A 23103-nucleotide genomic window follows, 5' to 3' on the forward strand; every position below is an offset into this window, starting at 1 on the left:
CATGGGCTTTTTTATCCATGTAGGCAATGCTGTTTACCTTCATAATGTTCACACCGTAAAATGGAGCAGAACAGTAAAAATTCATATCATCCAATTTGAGTCAGTCACTAAGGTTCTCTTCCTGCATTACTAAGTAAGCAGCATGGAATTATTATATTGCTATCATAATACAAACAATAGTATTAAAAAATAGTTGCTATCATCCATGCTGAAGTCCAAGGGAATAATTTAAGTCTGATCCCTCTGCCTCACCCTGCCCCAATAAACACTCAAATACTTGATTTCAAGATGTTTCCTTGGAAAATGTGCAAATACAGTACTACATGTACATTAACCCTCTAGAGAATCTTTGAAAGATGTTTAAAACATAGGATGGAAAAAATTGCTACAGATAAATAACAGGTGCACCTAAGCAAATTATCTACAGGAAAATGTTAAGAGCAGAAAGCACTTCACATTCCACCAAAATTTATCCTGAAATCTAAGAATGAAGTATTCATTGTTAATGGCTATCCTCGAGTAGTTAAATTCTGCTTTTAGTTATAAGGCTGTTCATTTCAAAATTTTGTAACTCTACCTGAGCTAAGCTTTTTACTTGGCTGGCTCTGATGACAGGATGATAAGAGCTATGGAAGCAGAGTACTGAGTTTGGTCTATTTGGCAAAATTATTCTCTGCTTTCATAGTAGTTATCTTTCATTGAACTATTCACTGGTTTGTTAACATGTGCCTCTGAGCAGTTCACAGTCCAGTAGTCTTTAACTTAGCCACACTTGACCTTCCTCCTACAGCCACACATTTTGTATCTGAAAAGCATCATTCTTCCTAAAGCACTTTTGTCTGGGAAGTGCCAGTCTTTACCTGAGAGAGGTTCCATTGAGCTTGTTGGTTTTGTTGCAATCCATACTTATTTTGTGGTGGTGTGACCATCTGTCCCACCATTCCACCTTGAGGTCCAACGACAGTTTGAGGAAGTCCCATCACACCAGTTGGTGCAGTACCAGTAAATCCATTGGGCACTCCCACTCCTACCATCACGCCTGTGCTTTGTCCCATGACTGGCACTGATTGTCCCATCATGTTTCCCATCATCCCAGTTGCTGCTGGCACAGGAACTCCCATGGCTGGAAAGCCTTGAAAGTGAGTTGATGGTTGTGTGGTAAATGGCATAGAAGACGAGCCCATGAACATGCCTGTACCAGAGAAGGTAAGATTTCAGAAGAAGTGTCTTGTGATTTTCCACCCCCATCCCATAAGTCAGAAGTGCACCAAAATAATTGTAAGTATAACTCTGTCCATCTGTATGTCAGTGCTGCCAATTTAGCTTCTGGTAAAAGCAAAAAATTACTTTAAAACTCTCAAAGGAAAGGGACTCACCACGAGCTAAACTGCCAAGAAAGTCTGGCATCCCTGTGGTGAACCAGAATCTTTCAGTTGCTGTATTGGAGGTCTTTGTGTTCACACAAACACAGCTAAACCAAAGCTCTGACAGTTCTGCAGGGGATCCTGACAGACTGCTGCCTGCACACTGGAGACTCAGACCCTCACTGATTAATTGCATGGCAGAATCAGATGTCACAAATCTTTCTGTAAATTGTACACTTGATAACTTCAACAGCTATAAATAAATTAAAATCACATATATGTTTTTCTTTAGCATCCATATTACATTTCAGTAATTTTTCTCAGTTTTATAAAAGCTGAAAATAAAAACCTTCATTTGCATATAGTTTAGCAGGTATCCAACCTTAGCTTTATACTTGTACTTTTCTAGATAAAGATTAAAATAGGACTGCACAGAAACCTTCACAACATTATTTACCCGGAGCATTTTGCTGCTGCATTGTTCCTGTGCCATAGAGTGATAAAATGGAGTCTTTGGAGAGTTGTTTCTTCGCTGACTCTTCGGATTTTGTTGTTTGCTCAGTAAATAGATCAAGATCCCCGGCTGCTCCAGACAAGGTGGCAGCTGCTGGTTTAGTGGAAGTGCTCTGGGAAATAAAAGACAAGACAGACTACTGAAAGAAGCCAGCAAAAGACGATGTTAAGTATTTGCTGTACAGCCTTGCCCCTCAAGTTAATAAAACCTCAATTATTTACAGAAACTAAATTTAAGTGAATGGGAATTTAAAAATATGTGGTATGACTAGAGACAGAAAAAAGCAGTACAGGCAATATGGAAAGACCTTCAGACCAGATGGAGGTTACAAAACAAAGAAAACTAAATCTTCAACCAGCTTCAGGGCATACACATACAGATTATTCATTCCTGTTGCTTCTACATTTTTCATCAGTGAGAAGCATAAATCAAGAGCTGGAGTTAGATTATGAAAAATAATTAGGAAATCAATAAGGAGATTAAAATTCACATCTCATTAATCCTCTCATAGGCAGAATAGATTAGAGAAGAGCTAAAACAAAAGATTAAGTGCTTTGAAATGTATCTTTAGAGAAAAGGCAAAATTTTGGTTATCTACTTCAAGTAATAAAATTTCTAAAATACATTGTTTATAATTGGCTTAGAGTTCTGTAAGCACATTTCACTTATTGAGAAAGCACAATTATCTAAAACTTACTGCAATCTACAAATGAAACCTAAAATACAGGCAGGCTGGCAGGCTTTGTACTGCTCTTGCAATAGAATGTTTTGTAAGCAAATTACATGCAGTCTCTCAGTGCTGTTATGCTGCTGTTCATACCCATACAGTTCCATGAGGGGGCTTTCTTGGGGAACCAGGCAATACAGAAGTTCTTGTTATATTCCTTAAAATACACAACTCATCCTGTTACCAGTGGGAACTTCTAATGCAAATCAACTGCACGCACAATGAAAAAGAGCCAGGACTGCAAATCCTACTTAAACTATGGCCCTATTTAGTCCAGCTAAGTGATCTCCAACTGCTTAGCATATACATATACCTACTGCACCTACAGCTTGCATGAGTTTCAACTCTTCTCCATACTACTCAACATGTAACCAGGTCTGTTTATTGAGATACCCAAGTTTAGCAGACAAAGGACACCACAAAATACACAGATATGGAACACCCCTACAATCTTCCTTAAAGCAACTATCTCTGATCTGCTGCTTTTGCTGGTGTGCTGCTGACTAAGCCCTGAAAAGTCCACTATGGTCACACTGGATTTGTTACAAACACCACAACACAAATATTCAATATGCAGCTTCAAAAAACACATTAGGTGTATGACTTCTGAAGTGCTAAAATCTCTAGCGTAAGATGGTGCCATAGATTAGGGAAAAAAACCCCAACAACACAGAACAATTCTGTTACCAGCTGAATTTGCAAGAAACCAGCAAAAGAAAGAACTGCAGATTCATACAGTTGATGGTGAAAATTTTCCAAAACTGCTGTAGAAAGAGAAGAGAAAAAAACAAAAAAAAAAAAAGGGAACTTTTTGGAAAAGTGAAAAACCTGCATTTATACTACAGCCAATTTGGGCTGAAGTCAGTAGGACTTAGTGGGCAACCAAGAGTGGGCTGACAGCACTACAGAGGGAAAGCAAACAGAAAAATACCTATGAAACCTCTCTGGCCACTCTACCATTAAATTTTCCATTTTTTTTCTGTACATACTAAAAAAAACTTTTTCCTCTTCCTTCTCACAGTAATTTCTGATTGCAAAGCAAATTAATTTTTATTTAAGTGGGTAGTAGGAAGCCCTATCTGAGACAATTCTTTATCTGTGTGACATAACCAGTCTTTAAAAATACCAGAATCAGATTTAACAACACATTCAAGTAAAAGGCCATCCTGAAGAGCAGTATTGGTTTCCTGTGCATACACCCAGGAAGGCCCATTACTGAATGGTTCCCTGCTGGCATGGATCTCCTGTGGTGCCTGCTAGGACAGCCCCTGTGCCACAGCCAGGCTGCAGGGAGGAGCACACAGGAGCACTGCAAGTGGGTGAGCAGAGGGAGCTTCCCCTCTGCTGCCTGCAGGCAGCAAGGAAGGGATTTACTTTTCTCTAGAAGGCAGAGCTGGAAACCTGGAGGTCTGATCATGTTATGTTTACAACCTAAGATTAAATGTTCATTTAATGTCTCTTCATTCGGTTTGGTTTTGGAAGATCCTCAAAGGAGCCAAAGCACCAGACGAGCACTCCCTGAAGTGTTCATCAGCTGAATAAATGGAAGGTAATGCAAAATACATGGCAAGAAAACAGCAGGTGGCATCCAAGCTAAAAAACAACCAACACTGACATGATTTTTGTACCTCTAACATTGTCATGCTACCCAAGACCTCTATAAAAACACACCTGGCATTCATATAATCATTTTCCTACACACAGTACGCTCTTAGTGAGTCATTATGCTAAACCTAAATGCTCATCAGGTGCTTAAGAATCGTACTGATAAGCAGTTTCATGATATCAGTGCAACAGAATTTCTCCTACAAACTGAAAGAGAGGTGGCAACAGAGGAAATGAAAGAGGGAAGTGGGACAATGGGACACATGGAGTTGAGAGAAGGCCTGCAGGAGAGAAAAAAGTACATGTGCACTTTCCTGCTATCTGCATGTCTCTTGCTCTGGCTGGTATCTAGGAAAGCAGGGATGGCCTGTAGAAAAGCCAGGCCTCCACTGTTTTCCATTTGTATGGTGATAAATAATAGCCCCACACAACATTTTCAATTTCTCCTTGCAGACTGGAAGAGCTATTTGCATAGGGAAAATACAGCCTAGCACACAATTATTCTTAAGTAACCAAGGTACTAAGTACATTATTAAGGTCTTAAATTCTATATACAATTCTTACCCTTTTTCTCTTTGCACTGTAAATGGACTTGATGCTTATTTCAACTCTTCCTGTTTTGATTTTGCATATTTTGTTTTTAGAAATCTACCCAGTTCCATTAAAAATAATCAACTGTTATTTCCTGTTAATAACTAATGAGGAAATGAGCACTCAACTATATTCAGTTCACAAAGAAAAACACTAAGAAATCTCATCTGTTCTCTTGCATTTAGGAATTATCAGCAATATCTGAAAAATATTAAGATTTTTATCACTTTCTCAGATCATATCCAAGAATATAATTAGCCTTACAATAAGATTTAAAATTCAACTTTATTCTTTGCTGCATGTCCAGTACTCACAACAACCAATATGTTTCCTTTGCAATCATCCTTGTTTAGCCTTGAAAACATTTATCTTTCCTGCAGTCCCATTTCCAACTCCTTCTTCAGATTTCCCTTCTCTAGAGCTCAAAATAAATTTTTGTTCCTCTAGACCCTGTTCAGCTAACTCCTTCTGGTTCTGGAGTATGATGTCTGCTTTTTCACTGTGCTCCACCTAAGGCATTTAAAGCACCAAAGAGAGTATAATCATGGATTCATAAATGGTTTGGGCTGGAAGGGATCTTAAAAACCATCAAGTTCCACCCCTTGACATGGGCAGGTCACCTTTCACCAGGTCAGGCTACTCAGAGTCCTGTCCAATCTGGCCTTGAACACTGCCAAGGATGGGGGGGCATCCACAAGTTCTCTGGGCAACCTGTTTCAGAGTCTCACCACCCTAACAGTAAAGAACTTATTCCTAATATTTAATCTAAACCTACCCTTGTTCAGCTGGAAGACATTTTCCCTTGTCCTGTCACTAGACTCCCTAAGAAAGAATCCCTCCCCATCTTTCCTGTCGTCCCCTTCAAATACTGAAGGGTCACTATGAGGTGTCTCCAGAGCCTTCTCTCTTCTCCAGGTTGAACAACCCCAACTGTCTCAGCCTCACTTCAGAGGACCAGTGTTCTATCACTCTGAGCATCTTTGTGGCTCCCTCTGCTCCAACAGGTCCTTGTTGGGACCTTCCTATGTTGGGAGCCCCAGACTGCAGGCAGGGCTCTCATGAGAGTGTAGCAGAGTTGGGAATCACCTCCCTGCACCTGCTGGTCACACACTTCTTCTGATGCAGCCCAGGATACTATTGGGTTTCCAAGCTGAAAGGGCACACTGCCAGATCTCACTCAGATCTGCACCCACCAGCCCCCCTAAATCCCTCTGTGCAGGCCTGCTCTCAACTTATTGCCCAGCCTGTAGTCATGCTTGGAATTGCTCTAACTCCATCTGAAGCCATGGATACCAGAAAATATAGATAGGGGTAAAGCAAACATAAGCAGAAGCTACAAGCATTTCAACTGATTGTATTGGAATAGGACTACATAGCTCTCCAGTCTTGCCCTGCTTAAATAAGACTCATGATAAAGCAAATTTCTGAAACAACACATTTTTACACAAAATCTGAGAACTTTGACACATTAACATCACCACAATTCATTAGTAAGTTGAAGCTTGTTTGCCAATCTATGGAACCATGCTAGACACACATGGGACCTCAGGGAAAAATGAGTATTTATGAACATCTCTTTATCTATAATAGTTTTTCAGATATGAATCATGAAAAACACACACCATCTCTATGAAAATACACTTTTGTAGCCACTGAACTGATTCTCAGCTCCCAGTATAGTACAATTCAAATCAGGCCCACATAGACACACAAAATCCAAGAAAGTTTAAGTTGACTAAATTTGAGTATCCTGCCCGGAGAAAGACATATATTAAATATTTCACTGAATGAATATTTCCAAACTTAATACCTCACAGTTCTCCCCTTCTCTTCCTCCCTATAAATGTCACTGAAGAATGAAGTTCACACTTTTGCTGGAAGACATACTACACAAAATTTGAAATTAACATCTGGCTAAAACAATTTAGGAAACTGTTTAAAGTATAGGTAAAAATGATAGACCTTTGCTCAGTTCCTATACAATATTTGGCAACAAACCCTATTCTAATACCTATAATTTAGCTATGCCCACTTCACATGAAAAAAACATCATTAAACATATGAAATGTTCTTCTATCCTTTCTGTGCCCATGAATAATACATAATTTATAGCACATGCCTTATATCTAGTTCTACTGTAGAAGCTGCTTAAGGTAACTCTTCTTAAACCCCCCTGAGTTTGCTAATAGGCAAAATTCTATAAAAAACAAAATTACTCTGTTACATATTGTTCTTTACTAGTCCTTTACAAATTCAACAGTTTGCACAACAGCATAGAGCTATACAGAATGGTGGGAAGAAACATTTAAATATTTTTGAAAACTGTGATAAAGACATATATCTGAAAGCAGAGTCAAAGTACTCATGATCATCAATGCTCAAGTCACATTTGAAAAAGGAGAAACAAATGCTTTTGTTTTCACTTGAAAAACATGTCTTGGCTATGACAATGGACATAAATCCTAAGTTTTGCAGACATTATGATGTTTCAGTCTCATAATAAAACATTCAAACAGACATTTCTGTGCTCCACAGTGCCATAAACCAGAGTGCATTTAGCATCAAATGCTGCCTTTCAGGTTAAAATGGAGAAGAAAAGCAATCTTGTGAAAACTCAAGGGTCATACAGATCAGTTTGAGGAGCACCAGTAAATTCCCTTCTTTTTCAGAAGAAAAGCTCTCAAATCCCACTGCAGCACCTCAGACACACCTACAGTGCAGAACATAATGGTAAATATCTCAGCAAGAAAGCAAGCCATGCTATTCCACATTTTATCCCCTTCTTCTACTTAATTTTTTAAAATTTCAATACATTCTGTTAATAGATATTCAAACAAGTTCAAGTTAGGGTTTGACCATGGACTTCTACTTTAAATTTTCCAAATTCAAGCACAGGAACTGAATGTTAGGGTTTCTCAACTGCTGATCTGAGTTCATGCCCACTTCACCAATTACAGCCTCACACAAAATAATTTCACATTATAATCACACCTCTTATTTACTTCAAGAAATTTAAATAGACCAGGTCCTTAAACCCTCCCACAATAAGGCACCTGTATTCTCCTAACTCTTCTCTGAATCCCATACAACTTTTTTCTATGTTGCAAGGTGAAAGCTCTTACAAAATACTTATAGCACTGCCAAATGAGAGGCAACTTCTCCCCAGTCTCAGTTCCCAGACTAGACACCACCACCTTGAAACAGAATGCATCCAAGGTCTTGATAATCCCAAAGAAAAACAGGATAATAATATTCAAGATAATAAAAAATTAGGATAATGATAATAATATTCTCTTTGTCCCACTTTAGCAAGCAACCCACGTAATCACCATCAGAAACCTGTCTTCTGCTACCAACCTGTGCTCCTGTCTCTTATCTGTAGATTATCTGATTACATTACATTCTCTTTGAGATACTGATTAAAAATGGAAGATAACCAAGAATTAAATCCTGCAATACACCATAAGGATTGTGTGCTTGATAAAAAAAATGCTTGCTGAAAGTTCTGTTTGTTACTCCTGATTACAGCCCTCAGAGTCAAGAAAAATGTCACTACAAATCTGGACAGGCTTGTTCACAGCAAGTGAATATATTAATGCTTTCTAGTATATAAAGAAGGTGATACTCACCAGATATTGAGATAGTATTGTCCTTTCTACCACTTTTTAATCAATTTAGTAGTACCATACTTAGTCTAGAAACTAGCACAAAGATGAACACCATGTCAAAATATTCCTCTCACAAAAGGTCCAGTGACCCAATCTTTATCACAGAAATGAATTTAAAATGTTATATACACATACAATTCAGTATGCTTTAGTATCTACTCTATTATTTAACCCATCACTAGTCATCATCACCTAGAATATCACCCTTCACTTTGCTTTTTTTCACTCTTAACTATTTAGCCTTCTTTTGGATTTCCTGTATTCTTCAGCTAAATAATTCTTTAACCAACAGATCACATCACATGTCCACGGAATAGAAACAAAAGAAGGCTTTTCTCTTCTTTCTCAGGTTGCTCTTTTCTCCTGGCCACACAGTAACTACATACAGCAGTCATCATTTCCAGCTTCAGAATGACTGGAAAGGGGGAAAACCTGAATTCAGTGCTACCCATTATGTACAATACTACCCTTGGCCCCTTCATTTTGAGGCCAAGTGAAAAATTCAAAATTCTAGATTTGAATTTACTCAATCTACACTCAAATGTAATAAATTAAAAACTAAGGGAAGCTAGAAAGGGGTTACTGCTTTTCACATCTAGCTCTACAGGGATCAATTTTGACATAAAGCATTAGAATACCAGACAACAAGCACTCAAATATTGCTGTTCCTGGTACTTTGACCAGAGACTTCCACAAGAGATAAGAACACCTACACCAACAATTTCCTTTGCAATTTTGGCTAACACATCCAAATTGAAATGCAAATGTACATGTTATTTCCCTCACTGTTTATGGGTAGCTTAACACATGGTGGGAAGCTTGCTCTATCTGTAGCAAGAAAGAAATGTGGTTTCAGTCTCTGAAACCCTCACTAGCATGTTGCACAGTCAGCCCTCAGCAGCAAGCAGGGAAAGGGAGAGTAAAGGATAACAAAATGTGTTGAATAACATGTATCTACTTTAAGGCACTCAGAACTCCTTTTCATCATCATCCCTTCCACTCTGCATACTATGAAAACTAAAGGATGAAAAGAGTACAGATCACATGTCCCAAAATCATAAATTCAAGAATACACACAATTCTTTCTGGTTCAGCAGAGTGAGACAGAAAGCCCTACACAAAAATAAGTTTCTAAATGACCTTAGCAAAATGCCCCAGATGGAGAAGCTAACCCAGCACTACTCCAAAAGTAGGAGTAGGAGGAACAGGCCAGGCGTAGGAGTTATGCTACTCTCAAGTACAAGCTCCAAGACGATACAAAAGACAGATCAGCCCAGGTAGCAAGATAAATTTTTCTTGATATCTGTTCTTGATTTTGAGTATGAAACCTCAGACCCCAAATTTTTAGCATGTCTAAGAGAGAAGCATCTGCTGCAGCCTTTCCGAAATATCGGCATCACAAAACAATAAGAGGTCTTAAAAAGGATTACTTGATGCCAAATAACCTGAGAACATAAAGTTATATTCAGCAATACCTATTAAAAAAAAAAGAACAAAAAAAGAATATAAAAGAAAAGAAAAAAGAAAACATTACTACCATCACCAGGGTAAGACAGAATCCAATTTGGCTGGATAACCAGAAAGACCACACCATGTACTTCTATATCCAAGCAGTCCAGAAGCTTGAAGAGGTGAGAAAAATATCAGTATTACAGTTTAAGCATCTCTAGTCATGAGGTGCTTAAGATGTGTAGAGAATTGTGCACTCCTTCTCTGTGAATGAACAATTTCCTGAAGGAAAATACACACGTGCATGCAGATATTTACACATACATATAACTAAATACACTTAATAAATTTTACCTGAGCAGGAGGTACTGCAGCTGCTGGTAAAGGATTAGAGATCATGGGGCCAAAGATATCCAGGTCATCATTCAGTGCTGTGACAGCAGCAGTGCCTCCATTTGTTACAGATGCTTCAGCTGGACCATCTAAAAAAGCAACAGAATCACTCTTAAAGTGAAAACTATGAGTATCCTAACACCATGAGAGTAATTAAAGCTGTTTATTCCCTCCTGCCCTGCCCCTATCAAAGATGTGCTCAATTTCTGAGATATTTTCAGACTACAATATTGTTCAGATTCTGTAAAGACCTCTTTCCCAAAGAAGATGGCACATTACTGTCCTTGAGGAAAAAACCAAACAAAAAACAACCAATGACAAAAAACCTACTTAAACTTCCCTTAGGATAACCACACCAACTTAGCAGTACACACTACTTATTTTTTAGGAGTCTCTGCACACCAACATTTGTAGTAAGAATTTAAATAGATGTCTTACTGAGAAGGTCCAAATTTGGTAGCCAAGTATCAGACAAAATACACTCATCTGTGCTCCAGAATTAAAATTTACATTTTAGAATCCATGAAGTTATTCTTGATACATTTATTTACTTAATAGTACATAAATAAACTTTGCACTAGGGAAAAGGTCCACCCTTTTTCAAAAGTCCTTTGCACAGACTTTATTCTATAGCTCCATATGAGCACACCTGCCAGGCACACTGAGCTAATAATCCATAAGAACCTATGGTTCTCACTCTTAGCCCTGGTGTCTGTAAGCCACTTTAACACATGAACACATTTACTGATCTAGGTGAAAGTGGATGCATGAAAAGAATCATGCCTTAAAGAGAATTTGCAATAAAGTACTTTAAAAGATACAGGGACAAAAATATCACAAAAGTGTTTTTAAGGAACAGAGCAAACATCCTCTTTTGATTTCAAGCTGCTCAAGAAAAAGGCATGAGAATTGGCTAATAAATTTATACCAAAGCATATAAGAAGTGGCTTGCCATTACATAGAGCTCAACAAATACAAAGGTGACTCTAGAATCTGCTGAACTTTATAAGGACTGGGTAGTCCTAACAAGCAAGTTTAAGAAAGCTTATATAGGCAATAGAAGAAGTTAAGTCTAAAATTAACCAATCTCAGTGCAGAAGTTAGACTTCTCTGGTAGAACAAACTAGCTGAATTAAGTCAAAACTTTCTTTGCAAAAGAAACACTGCCATGACTGGCACAGCTGTTTATACATCACAGGAGGGTTAGTATTCCAAAAACCCTAAAGTACACTACACTAAAAACACTACACTAACATCATAAGACTGCATTCTGAAACAATCCACTCAGAAGATCATTACCCACAGATGCTGTGCTGGTTTTGGCTGGGATAGAGTCAATGTTTCTCTCATTAGCCAGTATGGGGCTCTGATTTGGATTTGTGCTGGAAACAAGGTTGATAACAAAGGGATGTTTTCATTATTGCCAAGCAGTGCTTGCACAGTGTCAAAGACTTTCCTGCTCCCTACCCCACCCCACCAGTAAGGAGGCAGGGGGTGCACAAGGAGTTGTGAGGGGACACAGCCAGGACAGTGACACCAACTACCAAAAGGATATTCTGTACCCAACACATAATGCCATGCTCAGTAAATGAAGCAGTGGGAAGAAGGAGGAGGAAGAGGAGGAGGAGGAGAAGGAAAACCTTTGGAGTGATGGCATTTGTCTTCCCAAGTCACTGTTACACGTGATGGAGCCCCAGTTTCCTGGGATGTCTGAACACCTGCCTGCCCATGGAAAGTGGTGGATGAATTCCAAGTTTTGCTTTGCTTACAGCACAGCTTTTGCTTTATCTGTTAAACTATTTTTATCTCAACCAACAAGTATTCTCACTTTTACCCTCTAGATTCTCTTCCCCATCCCATGAGGGGAGTGAGCAAATGGCTGTGTGGGGCTTAGCTGCCAGCTGGGGAAAACTATGACAGATGGCTTCTCATTTCTGTCTGCCTGCCATGAAGGCAAAGTGGCCATGGGAATGAGTTAACACTAGTAGATCTTCTATACTGAGTAAAAAGTGAGCAGCTTGAGGAATGTGAAGTAGCCACCTCAGTCAGTTTATTACTCTTCTGTGATTTGACTTTGCTGGGGGACTGCTGTTGCACTGATTCTGAAAAGCAAAGTTACAAACTCAGCCATGACTATGACAGAGCTACTTAGACCTTAATGCAAAAGGTTAACTCTTACCCTTATTTCTGATGAATGGAAGCCAGTGGACAGCAAAATGACCATACATATAATCTGCTGCACCATTTGATGCACATTAGTGCTTTGAGATGTGTGCATATAAATGTACTGGTCATTTAAGCATAAGCTTCTTCTGAGGTCATTCTGCAGACTGGCAGCTCCAAAAACATCTCCCCAAAGGTTCACTGTTTCAGATAAATTTAGGAATGAACTGTGCATAATTTTCAAGCAAAACAACTGTCAGGAATTAATAATTTAATGCTCTCATTTTCTCAGTAAGGCAATGTATTTAAAAAAAAATCTTTCTTGTCATATTCCAAAGTAGTTTAGATTTTCTGAATGTAAAGGTGTTTAACATAGAAGACTGAAAATTTAAATGCAATAATTTACTGAAACAAGCACTTCACATATTTAGAACAGTCATGACAGAACTCATTTGCAAAAATATAGTATCTTTCAAGTATTTAATATGCTTCTTATAAATTAATATTATGAAAATTCAGATTTTTGCTAGATTTGTTCTGTAAGAATGCTATTTGGCAATGCACATGCCTTTCATCTCTTACTGAATAAATACCTCTGTCTCCACTGATGCAGAAACCAGATATTTTGAATTACTGTTTACAACACTGTTTTAAGCTTGTATGAATAGTATTAATAGATGATCCTGTTTTACTGATTTCTCAAAAGGTAATAAAACAGACTCCAAAAACCTTCCCTGTTCCCTACTGAAAGAAATAAATTTCAGAATATAGAAGAAAACCTAACAATGTTTTCACTCCAGTTTATTACTTGTAGCAATATTAGTGTTTCCATTTAAATATATTTATATGCAGGCACATACAGGCTTGTTTTTCAACAAAATAATTCACACTATTATACAGAGATTATGGATAGTCTCAACTTTAACACACTAGGTCATGGATTAGGATGTATTTCCTCCTTTCCCTTCTCATTTTAAAATATTTCTGTAATATAAAAAAGATTACCTCAGCAGAGTCCTCAGATTTAATTTATTCTAAATATATCACTATTCCTACAACTTGTGCCACCTATCATTAAAACCTGATTAGAAGAGGTGGTGTGTGTATGACAGAAGGAAACACAGCTGCAGCCTTTCCAGGGAACAGGTAAACATCAGATTAAGTTACATGGGCTGTCTGAGTATTTTGACACATTTATAACTTCAGCCATCACAGGATTACTTTGAAGCAATTAGCTTTTGAGAAACAGTACTTCCATCACTTTTCTGGAGAACACATCCATAGCTAGGAATAAAATGTTAGATGTAGCAAAAACCACTGCAATGAGAACAGATGCAAAGCAGGGCTTCCATGCTCAGTCAGAGAAGGGAATGTGAAGAGTCTACAGATGCTTTTCCTCACCCTTGCTCTTAGGTGTGGTTCCAAAACCTCTGTTCTTACAGTTTATGACAATATTACACATAATATATGACTGGAGTCTGCCACAATGTAACAGCAGATGATGCTTCTGACTTCAGATTAGGAAATCTAGTTTCAGTTTGATAGCAGAAACAGGAACTGTTTACCAGGATACTCAACAATACAGTGAAGGGTTCCAGTGAAGTTTACCTTTACAGTTCTTTTTCTGTACAGATTTGATTAATCCCCGACATGATAATTTCCAATTCAGTGCTGCCTTCTGTTATTCATATGCATCATAGATTTCATATACATCATCAACCCTTGGTATATTTATCTGCACCAATAGTGAGAAAGACCAGCAGAAGGGCTTCAAAGGGACAGCAGGAGAGGGAACAGCAAAAAAGCAGATCTGGTCTTAAACTCTAGGTTTCTGAAGCTCATTTTTTATGGGCCAAACTGTTTACAAGAACTTTGTTACTAAGCAGCCATGTATTTTTATATATACAATCATTTATGACAGCCACACCAAGACTTTCAATAAAGAGAATATGCATATGATTATTTTTTACACTAAATTACTAGAAAGGCAGAACTGAGAGAAATAGGTCAATAGTTCCAATGAAAATCTGGGGCAAAGATTCAAATAAGGTCTGTCTGGCCAAAATTATTGCAGAATTATTTAATGCATACGTAAAATTTTATTTACTGCTAAAACCTTTGCAGAAAGGAAAAAGCATTCACAGGGAAGCAATTTCTATATAATACATTTGAAAATAAAATGTGGAAAGCCAGAAAGCTAGTAATGCCTCAAGTGGTTGTAAATGTTTTCCTTTTGGGTAGATATATTGCTTACCTAAGCATAATCTGAACATTGCAGCAATACTATAAATGTTAACATATTTACAAGCTCAAGAAGTGAGGCCATGCAAACCTCATGGGGTTCAACCAGGCCAAATGCAAGGTCCTGCACCAGGTCTGGGCAATCCATGCTATAAATACAGGCTTGAGGATAAATGGATTGAGAACAGCACTGCAGAGTAGGACCTACGGATCCTGGAGGACGAAAATCTGGACATGAGCAGGCAATGTGCACTTGCAGCCCAGAAACTCAACTGTATTCCGGGCTGCATCCAAAGCAGCATGGACAGCAGGTTGAGGGAAGGGATTCTACTTCTCCACTCTGGTGAGACCCCACCTGGAGTGCTGCATCCAGCTCAGGGGTCCCAGGACAGGAAAGACATGGACCTGTTGCAGCAGGTCCAGAGAAAGGCCATGAGGGTGATCAGAGGAATTTCTCCTGTAAGGAAAATCTGAGATGGTTGGGGCTGTTCAGCCTGGATAAGAGAAGGCTCCAGGGAGACCTTATTGCAGCCTTCCAGTACCTAAAGACCTACAGGAAAGATGGGGACAGACTTTTTATTAGGGTCTGTAGTGATACAACAAGGGGGAATGATTCTAAACTAAAACAGAATACATTCAGACTAGATATAAGAAAGAAATTCTTCACAATGAGGATCATGAAAGCTTGCCCTGAGAGGTGGTAGCTGCCCCCTCCCTGCAAACATTCAGGGCCAGGTTGGACAGGGCTCTGAGTAACCTGATCTAGTTGAAGATGTCCCTACTTATGGCAGGGGGGTTGGACTAGATGACCTTTAAAGGTCCCTTCCAACCCAAACTATTCTAGGAGTCTATGATCTATATGTGCATATATGATATTTATATATTTAAAAATCTATCTTCAATATTTCTTAAATGCAACTTTCTGACTTAGGACCAACCATGCTGCTTTTGGTACTTACCCAACAGTCCTGACAAAAGTACATTCTCAGTTATGCTACATTCAGCTACGTTTCATATCACTATTAACCTCTCAAAACTTCAGAGAACTCCTTCAGAAAATATTCCCCATGCAGAAGCAGATAAGCAGCTTTTAGTATATCATATTTTACCTCCAATCATGCCAGATGAATGCTCCACACATCAAATTCAGTAAATACCATAATAAATCTGTTTCCTTCTAGTTATTCGTTGTAACTACAGTGGTTAATCCAGAATATGAAATTGTTTATTTTGTGAAGGGCACATCCAAACATGGCAAATTATGCAGATATGTAAAAAGCACTTTTCTTCTTTCTGGTAATTCTGTAATGTAATATAATTTAAAACCACTATTTTTTCCTTTTTCTCCTTTCTATGTCAAAGTAATTTCTAAGTGGCATATCTTGGCAAACCCAATGATCACAAACGGCCTGTGTAACATTCCAATATTTCATGGACATTTGTACATAACTATCATACCATTTTCTACAAAATATTAAGAAATAATTTACATCAACTTGGCATAAGTGGAGGCATCTACTTTGTAAGTAAAAAAAACAAAAAACAAAAAAGAGCACAGAGCACAAGATTAACACTAGGGAGATGAAAATACAGCACCACCCATCATGTAAGTGCTGAAGAACTGTGGTTTACACACTGTGACTTTCAAACCAAAGAGCGTTTCCTATAATTATCATATTAAAAATTCATTTTATAACATCCTGTATTATTGATTTTAGTGTCAATTTTAGATCTCCACATTTTCAACAGGGCATTCTTCCAGCATGGGTAACATCCAAATAATTGTAGAGATGACTAAAAAAGCAGCTTCAGGCTTGGCCTACAGAAACAGGCTGTTATTTCCCACTGCTTGGGAAGAGAGGGAAGGAATCTGGGGTTGCACAGCAAGAACACTGACACTGCTGCCTGTAGAGAGCATAACAATATTTAGCTTGTTCATGTCCATTCCCCACCTCTCTGTATGAGGAGTTCTGAACTAAAATCTATTCTGAATCAGAAAGCCAAAACCCATGAATGTTGTTGCATTATCAAAAAGTAAGTACCTAAACAGCATCTCAATAACAACCCCCTGATGAGGAAATCAAAGGAAGCACACAGATCTATTTGAAAGGGCTCAGAACAATCACAAAAGTCATAGTAGGGTCACTGAGGATATTATGCCTCTTCTCCTATTACAAGATTTAAAGGTACAATTCCCCAAGCCATATTTTCTTGAAAATTTTGCAGTTTGTAAAGAAAAGTGAGTTTCCTTTTAGACAACTGCCCAGCTATAATTCTCATAGGGAAAGTCCTATCTAAGGAAGTTTACCTTCTGATGAAGTCACTACTGCAAAACCAACTGAGACAAAAACAACAATGACCAAGAGACTAACACCATATCCAAAGCTAGCAGTGAGGGTTACTCAAGAAAATACTTTGCCAAGAAGCTGGGCTGTTCTGAAAGCCAAAATTATTCTAGCGTGAATTCTGATCCATTAAAATTACTTAACCTGCTATCACAAGTGATTTTGAGCTGCCTTACTAAAAGCTAGTGCTCTTCTCCACTTGCAGAAATGAAGTCCTAAGAGAATGAATCCTCATTAGAAAAATGTCTGCTCAGTAAGAATGAGCTAAGCAATCATATCAATTTTAATATTACACATCAAACATTTTAATCAGCAGTGCATCACTGCAGCAAAAGAGGTGAGTGAAATTCTGGGATGTATCCACAGGGGTGTTACTTGCTGAGGCAAAGATGTGATCATCCCACTCAACTCAGCACTTCCCAGGCTTCACCTGGAGTCTGTGTCCAGTTCTGGCTCCCACAATTCAGGACAGACACAGACTGCAGAGGGTCCAAAGGAGAGGCATGAAGATGGCCAAAGGGCTGCAGGACCTGCTCTATGAGGAAAGACTGAAGCAGGTCAGTCTTTTCTCCCTGGAGAAGGGAAGGCTCAGGAAGACTTCATCCCAGCATGCCAGTACTTAAAGGGCAGCTAGGAAGAGGACACAGCCTCTCTCTGCACATGGAGCCACACATGGAGCCACACTGGGAAGACAGGGGGCAGCAGGTACAAGTTTGTCACGATAAGAAAGAAATTTTTACTGTGAGATCAATTACTGGAACAACTCCACATGTGGCAGAGCTCTCATCACTGGAGGTTTGCAGGCTGTGTGCCCAGACAGGATGCTAGATAGATAGGATGCTAGATAATCTCTACACTCCCCTTCCCATGGACTCCTTGGACCAGAAGGTCATTTGAAGTCCCTTCCAACCTGGACTACTCTATGGTTCTATGATATACCAGGTTGATGTGACCTCTCTTTTAATACTAGCTGAAGTCTTCTATTGCAGGTGCTAATTAAAAGACAACTCTTCAAATGAAATATGCAGGTCTGCTCTCATTAACAAATATCTCATTTGCAGCTCAGTGGATTCCAAGTGCTCCTGGCTTATTACACTGCTTTTCAATTTGTTATTTAAAAGATCTTTAAGCATTCCCTCCTCTAAAATTATGGGGTTTTAACATACATATTATAAACTTTGCCCTTTTTATATCTCACTGAAGAAGCAGAGCTGTTGAGCACCAATTATAATACTATTTTCATTGCACATTACATCTCAAGTTAGCCAATGTAATCTGAGTTCATTATTGTATCATAAAACAGCGTTACCAAGATACTTTTCAAATCATGACCAACAGAATACAGAAGCCTAGTAATCTCAAAACCACATATTGATTAAATTTTAGGTTTTAATTAGGTTGTTGGTCTGCTAAAGGAAAATAAAGGAGAATCAGCTTTCCATCAGATCTAAATTATTTTTTTTTTAAACAGGCTCATTCTAAATTCGTTCTACGGTGTTAATTAAGATTTGCACGCCTATAGTAGCAATTACTTGGAATGAGATATGGACAACATACACATAACCCATGCAAAAATAGTACTTTGCAGTTAGCTCTACATCAGAAGGAAAAAACCACTGATGTGAATGTGAATTTTAAAACAGAGAAAACATTTACTGTTTTGTCACATTATTCATACCTTGAAACTAAAAAACCCCAAAACACTCTTCTACTAAGTGAGGTTTTTAGAATTGTATTTAAGAGACGACTTAGCCTCCTCCAATATAATGTAGAAATCATGTAGAAAATTAAGAGTAACCATTACATGTATAGAAAGTGACTACTCTTAATATCGATTCACTTGTTATCCGTTGATATCTTATTCACATTCAACTTATAGAAGATTTTCCTAACACAGAATTTCAAAAGGAAACAAAAATACTGCAATATTTTATTTTTCCATTTACATTTTAAGATTCAATCAAATGGAAAAAACACATTTAGAGCAACGCTAGATAAATGAAAGACATATTTTATGAGAATGGCCTATACACAAGAGTATAGGCAGACAGTGTCAATTAAACTATTTTACTAGAAACTGCTTTATTTACAGGACAAACCCATAGTTACCTGCCAGTCAGAAAGCAAAAAGGTGGATTAGATAAAAATGAATGATAGTTGCAGTCAGTACAGAACGCCGAAATGCCGACTATATTAAATTTTACAAGGTATTAGTCAGCTGCAGTCTGACAGTTTACCATTCTTTTAACTAATATAGGAAATGCATGATATAATCTCTTTTACAGATACATGATTCAGATGACCTCAGCATTTTCATTAAAAACTACACTTGTACCATAAACAATGAAATACTGCAATCCACAAGGCCTTTGAAGATCACTTTGATAATTTCCCCTTCCCACAGGATCTCATTACTCTCCTTAGCAAAACATAAGTACTGATATACCCACATGCCAATAGCATTTTCCATTATAGTTTTAAATTCCTGCGTGCAATCTTATGGTTTTCATATTAATCTTTCAGTAATCATAGAAAAAATAAAAGTATATCTATTAAAATATAAAATTACATATCTATGTTTGATTTAAAACCAAGCAATTATGTATTGCTTACCAAGTCCTAAGAGGTCAATAGTGGGTTCTGATGATTTTTTTGGACTTGCTTTAGCTTCTGATTGCTGATCCTCTTTCTTCTGTGGCTTGTAAGGGAAAAAAAATAAACACAAATAACATGTCGGAAAAGATTCAGTGCTCAAAAAATTTTCATTAAAGACGCTGCTTCAGTGTCAGAAGTAAAAGTTCTTTTCCGTATTTGTTTATCATAATGAATTTGATTTGTAATGAAGTATGTGGCAGTTATGGTCAAAAGGGACATGGCACATGACTGTAAGAAAATATTGTTCACTGGTATGTACTAAATTTTTAAATAAATTTAAGTTTGAGAACAGTTTAAAATAAATTGAAGTCTTAAACTGAACCACTGCATATCATGAAATAGGCAAAAAGCTGTCTATAATTTATCAACTCATTTCAGCAACCAAACTATACGGTTCTGCAGCATAAAAAGTAAAAAAATGAAGTTTTTAAAAGCTTAAATTTACAAACTAGAAGCATACTAATGACATCAATTCGCCTTTCTGCAAAGAACATCTGCAGAACATTCAGAATTTTGATATGCTGAGCACTGATGCATACAACCTGAGTTCATGACCTTTTCCTTTATAAACCTGAATGCTAAAAACAGCATTCTTTTCCTTCTGAAAAGGGAATTCCTAGTCTTCTCTTGCCCAAAGACTTCAAAATGTATGATGGTATTGATGTGAAATTTGATTATGAAAATTACATCATAAATCTGTTTATAGTTCTTACACCAGTATCAGGCTGATCCCCTGCATCCATGAAAATATCAGTTTCTAAAATGAAGATGAACTGGTTAATAGTAGTGACATGACAAATGCATTTCTTCATGTGCATTTAATGTGCCTTTCTCCATACTTATCACAAAAACCTGACGTGGACTGGTTGATCAATGAGTTCAGCCTTTAACCAGAAGAGATTACCCAGTAACAGTGGCAGGGCACTGTCAGGCTGGGCACTGGGCAGACACTGACAGAACCTGCTTCACTCACATCTTTATCACATACATAACGTGGTCACTGAGGCTCCTGAGGTTGCAGAAGACATTGAATCCTAGTATTTTCATACTTTTAAGTTCAACACTTTTCATACTTTTAAGTTCAATCGTATAAAGATCTGTTTTAGGTACTCCTTTACTTTCTTCCTCTCCTGCCAAAGGGGGAAAAAGAGTAAGGGGCCTGGTGTTTGTAAAGAGCAGTGAGGAAACTCAGGAGTATTCAAAGGCAGCCCAAGTGAACAGAAGCCTGTTACACTACAGGCGCTCCTCTTGCATGAGCAAATCCCCACTGAAAACCTTCAGCAAAGAGCCCCAATTAACCAAACTCCATTCTTGCGCGTACCGCAAACAGATACACGTGGTCTGACCCCTGCTAATCTCTCAGACCCCTTGCTCCCTCTTGCCAAAAATCCTTTGTTTGACTTCACATATCTTTCTCAAGATCCAGCTGTTTGGGAAATAGCCTGATGAAAAAACAGTCCACCAATTCCCTGATTCTATTGTGTATTGTAACTTTCAACACCGTGTTTACAATCTGGAGCATAGCACTCCGATTCCAAACATAAAAAAAGTATCATTTTTGAAAGTAAGCCATGACAGCATATCAAGGATTTTTTAAAAGTGACAATTCAAAATGAAGTTTTCTAAAACTGACCATATCTCAGCAAATATGTCATGAACCAATAAAATTATTATTATAAACACTAACCAGAATTAACAGTCAGTACTTCAGAACAGAATGTGCCATAAAACCTTGAACATTTGAGTTTTCTCCATCTCTGTAAGAAACACTATAGGTCACAGAAGCTGTAAAAAGAAGCATTTCTTACATGCTCCTTTATTTCATGAAACTGGCTTTTTTTCCCTTTTGTTTAAATAGCTTTAAAATTACAAATATAGAATGATTTCTTTCAACAGAAAAGAAAAACCATTAGAATTATATTAAATGTGCAAATCTTCATTACACTGTATTAGATTTCTGATAACTACCTAAAACCACAAGTTTGAAATAATTTAAAGCTTGACAAGTTAGTTTTGAATGCAAACTTTTCACAGAAGTCAAACACTTGTGCATACATTAATAACAACTAAAGAGAAAGAGTTCAAATAGCACTTTCTTTTATTTGGTACTTACTACTGTGGCAATTTAATCTCAATTTCTAAACTAAAATTTTAAAAATATGGGAGGAATAATCTGCTTAGGTCCTCTGCTTTGTCAAATAAATGTTTTCAGTACATATTAACTGCATATTTCTGTTTCATCACTCTCTAAATAAAAAAGGCAATGAAGATACAAGGTATAAAAATATGAATTTCTAAAAAAAAATATGATCTCTTAAAATGCCCTTTTTCAATATCGTAACTACATTCCTTGATTTAAAAGTTTTTGTCCCATTTTGCTCCCTTACCAGTATGTAAAATACTAGATTTTAAGGTTACTTCATAGTTAATTTCTTTAAGAAAAGCTGCAAAAATTATTTTCAAGTTCATCAGTATATCAAATATTTCTAGCCATTAATTCTGCATTTGTTTCCTTGGTGAAGATTTTCTCCTTAAAGCACTATTCAACATCTTTGCAGCTGTACGGTTTTCACCAACATTCTAACCTTCAGTCTGAAAAACGAAAAAACACATTAGTCACCTAACACTTACCAATAATTCATCTGTGTAACAGCAGACATACAAAGCAATATTCAGCAGCTATCTGGAACATAAGATCGTCCTCTTTAACTATACCTGCAAGATTATTTTGTTCCTCCATTCTCTCACCATAACAAGCACCATTTCCTGGAATTTCCTATCCTCCTGTCTGAGATTTCAATCAATTCTGTAATTTCGTGTGCCTTTATTTCTGTTTAAGATGCTTAATGGCACATAGGATGGCTCCTGTGCAAATTCAGAAGACGTTTGGTGCTTAAGGTCTGCCATGATTCACAGACAGGGACTTCTCTGAGTCACCTGCACTTAGGCATAAACTAGGTAAGGCACCAGTGGGATGAGGTAGAACAAGAAACTTGCACACACACAATTACTTTTAAGAATACCTAAATGACCCTCACTACCACGCTGCTTTTGAGAGTCTTGTTCTCTACTCAGTCCCATGGATTCTGCACTGTGGTCCACCTGAGGTAGATATAACAAAAAGCAATGGCTTACTTCAGTGCTCTCTAGCAGAGATCATGCCATGTTTCTGGGCTGAGGAGAGAACCTCAAGGTCTCTTTCAGCCCATATAATTCTGGCATAAACAAGGTATTGAAACTCTGGACAAGAACAAAAATGAAGCCACACTGGAGTCACTAGAAAATTTTACTACAAATCATAAAGAGAAATGTGATGTTAATTTCTTTTTAGCAGTTTTGCCCCAATAGGAGTCATTCATGACTAAGCTTTATGTAGAGAGTGGCCTTT

The 23103-nt window shown here is 37.7% G+C and overlaps 1 protein-coding gene across 3 annotated transcripts in view; it reads right to left on the reverse strand.

Annotated features, from left to right (window-relative positions):
• The window catches only part of SMAP1 (small ArfGAP 1), an 87402-nt gene that overhangs the window by 2433 nt on the left and 61866 nt on the right, over positions 1-23103 (reverse strand). For 2 of the 3 annotated variants that reach the window (XM_054514459.1, XM_036380707.2), the window contains 4 exons: positions 19674-19758; positions 10273-10400; positions 1822-1990; positions 861-1192 (listed from right to left, as the gene is read on the reverse strand). In XM_054514459.1, the coding sequence (XP_054370434.1) occupies positions 861-1192; positions 1822-1990; positions 10273-10400; positions 19674-19758 (714 nt within the window). The remainder of the gene's footprint in view (positions 1-860; positions 1193-1821; positions 1991-10272; positions 10401-19673; positions 19759-23103) is intronic. The other variant, XM_054514458.1, reaches the window with a different exon arrangement.

The sequence above is a fragment of the Molothrus ater genome, chromosome 3, assembly GCF_012460135.2.
Source record: "Molothrus ater isolate BHLD 08-10-18 breed brown headed cowbird chromosome 3, BPBGC_Mater_1.1, whole genome shotgun sequence".
Lineage (NCBI taxonomy): Eukaryota > Metazoa > Chordata > Aves > Passeriformes > Icteridae > Molothrus > Molothrus ater.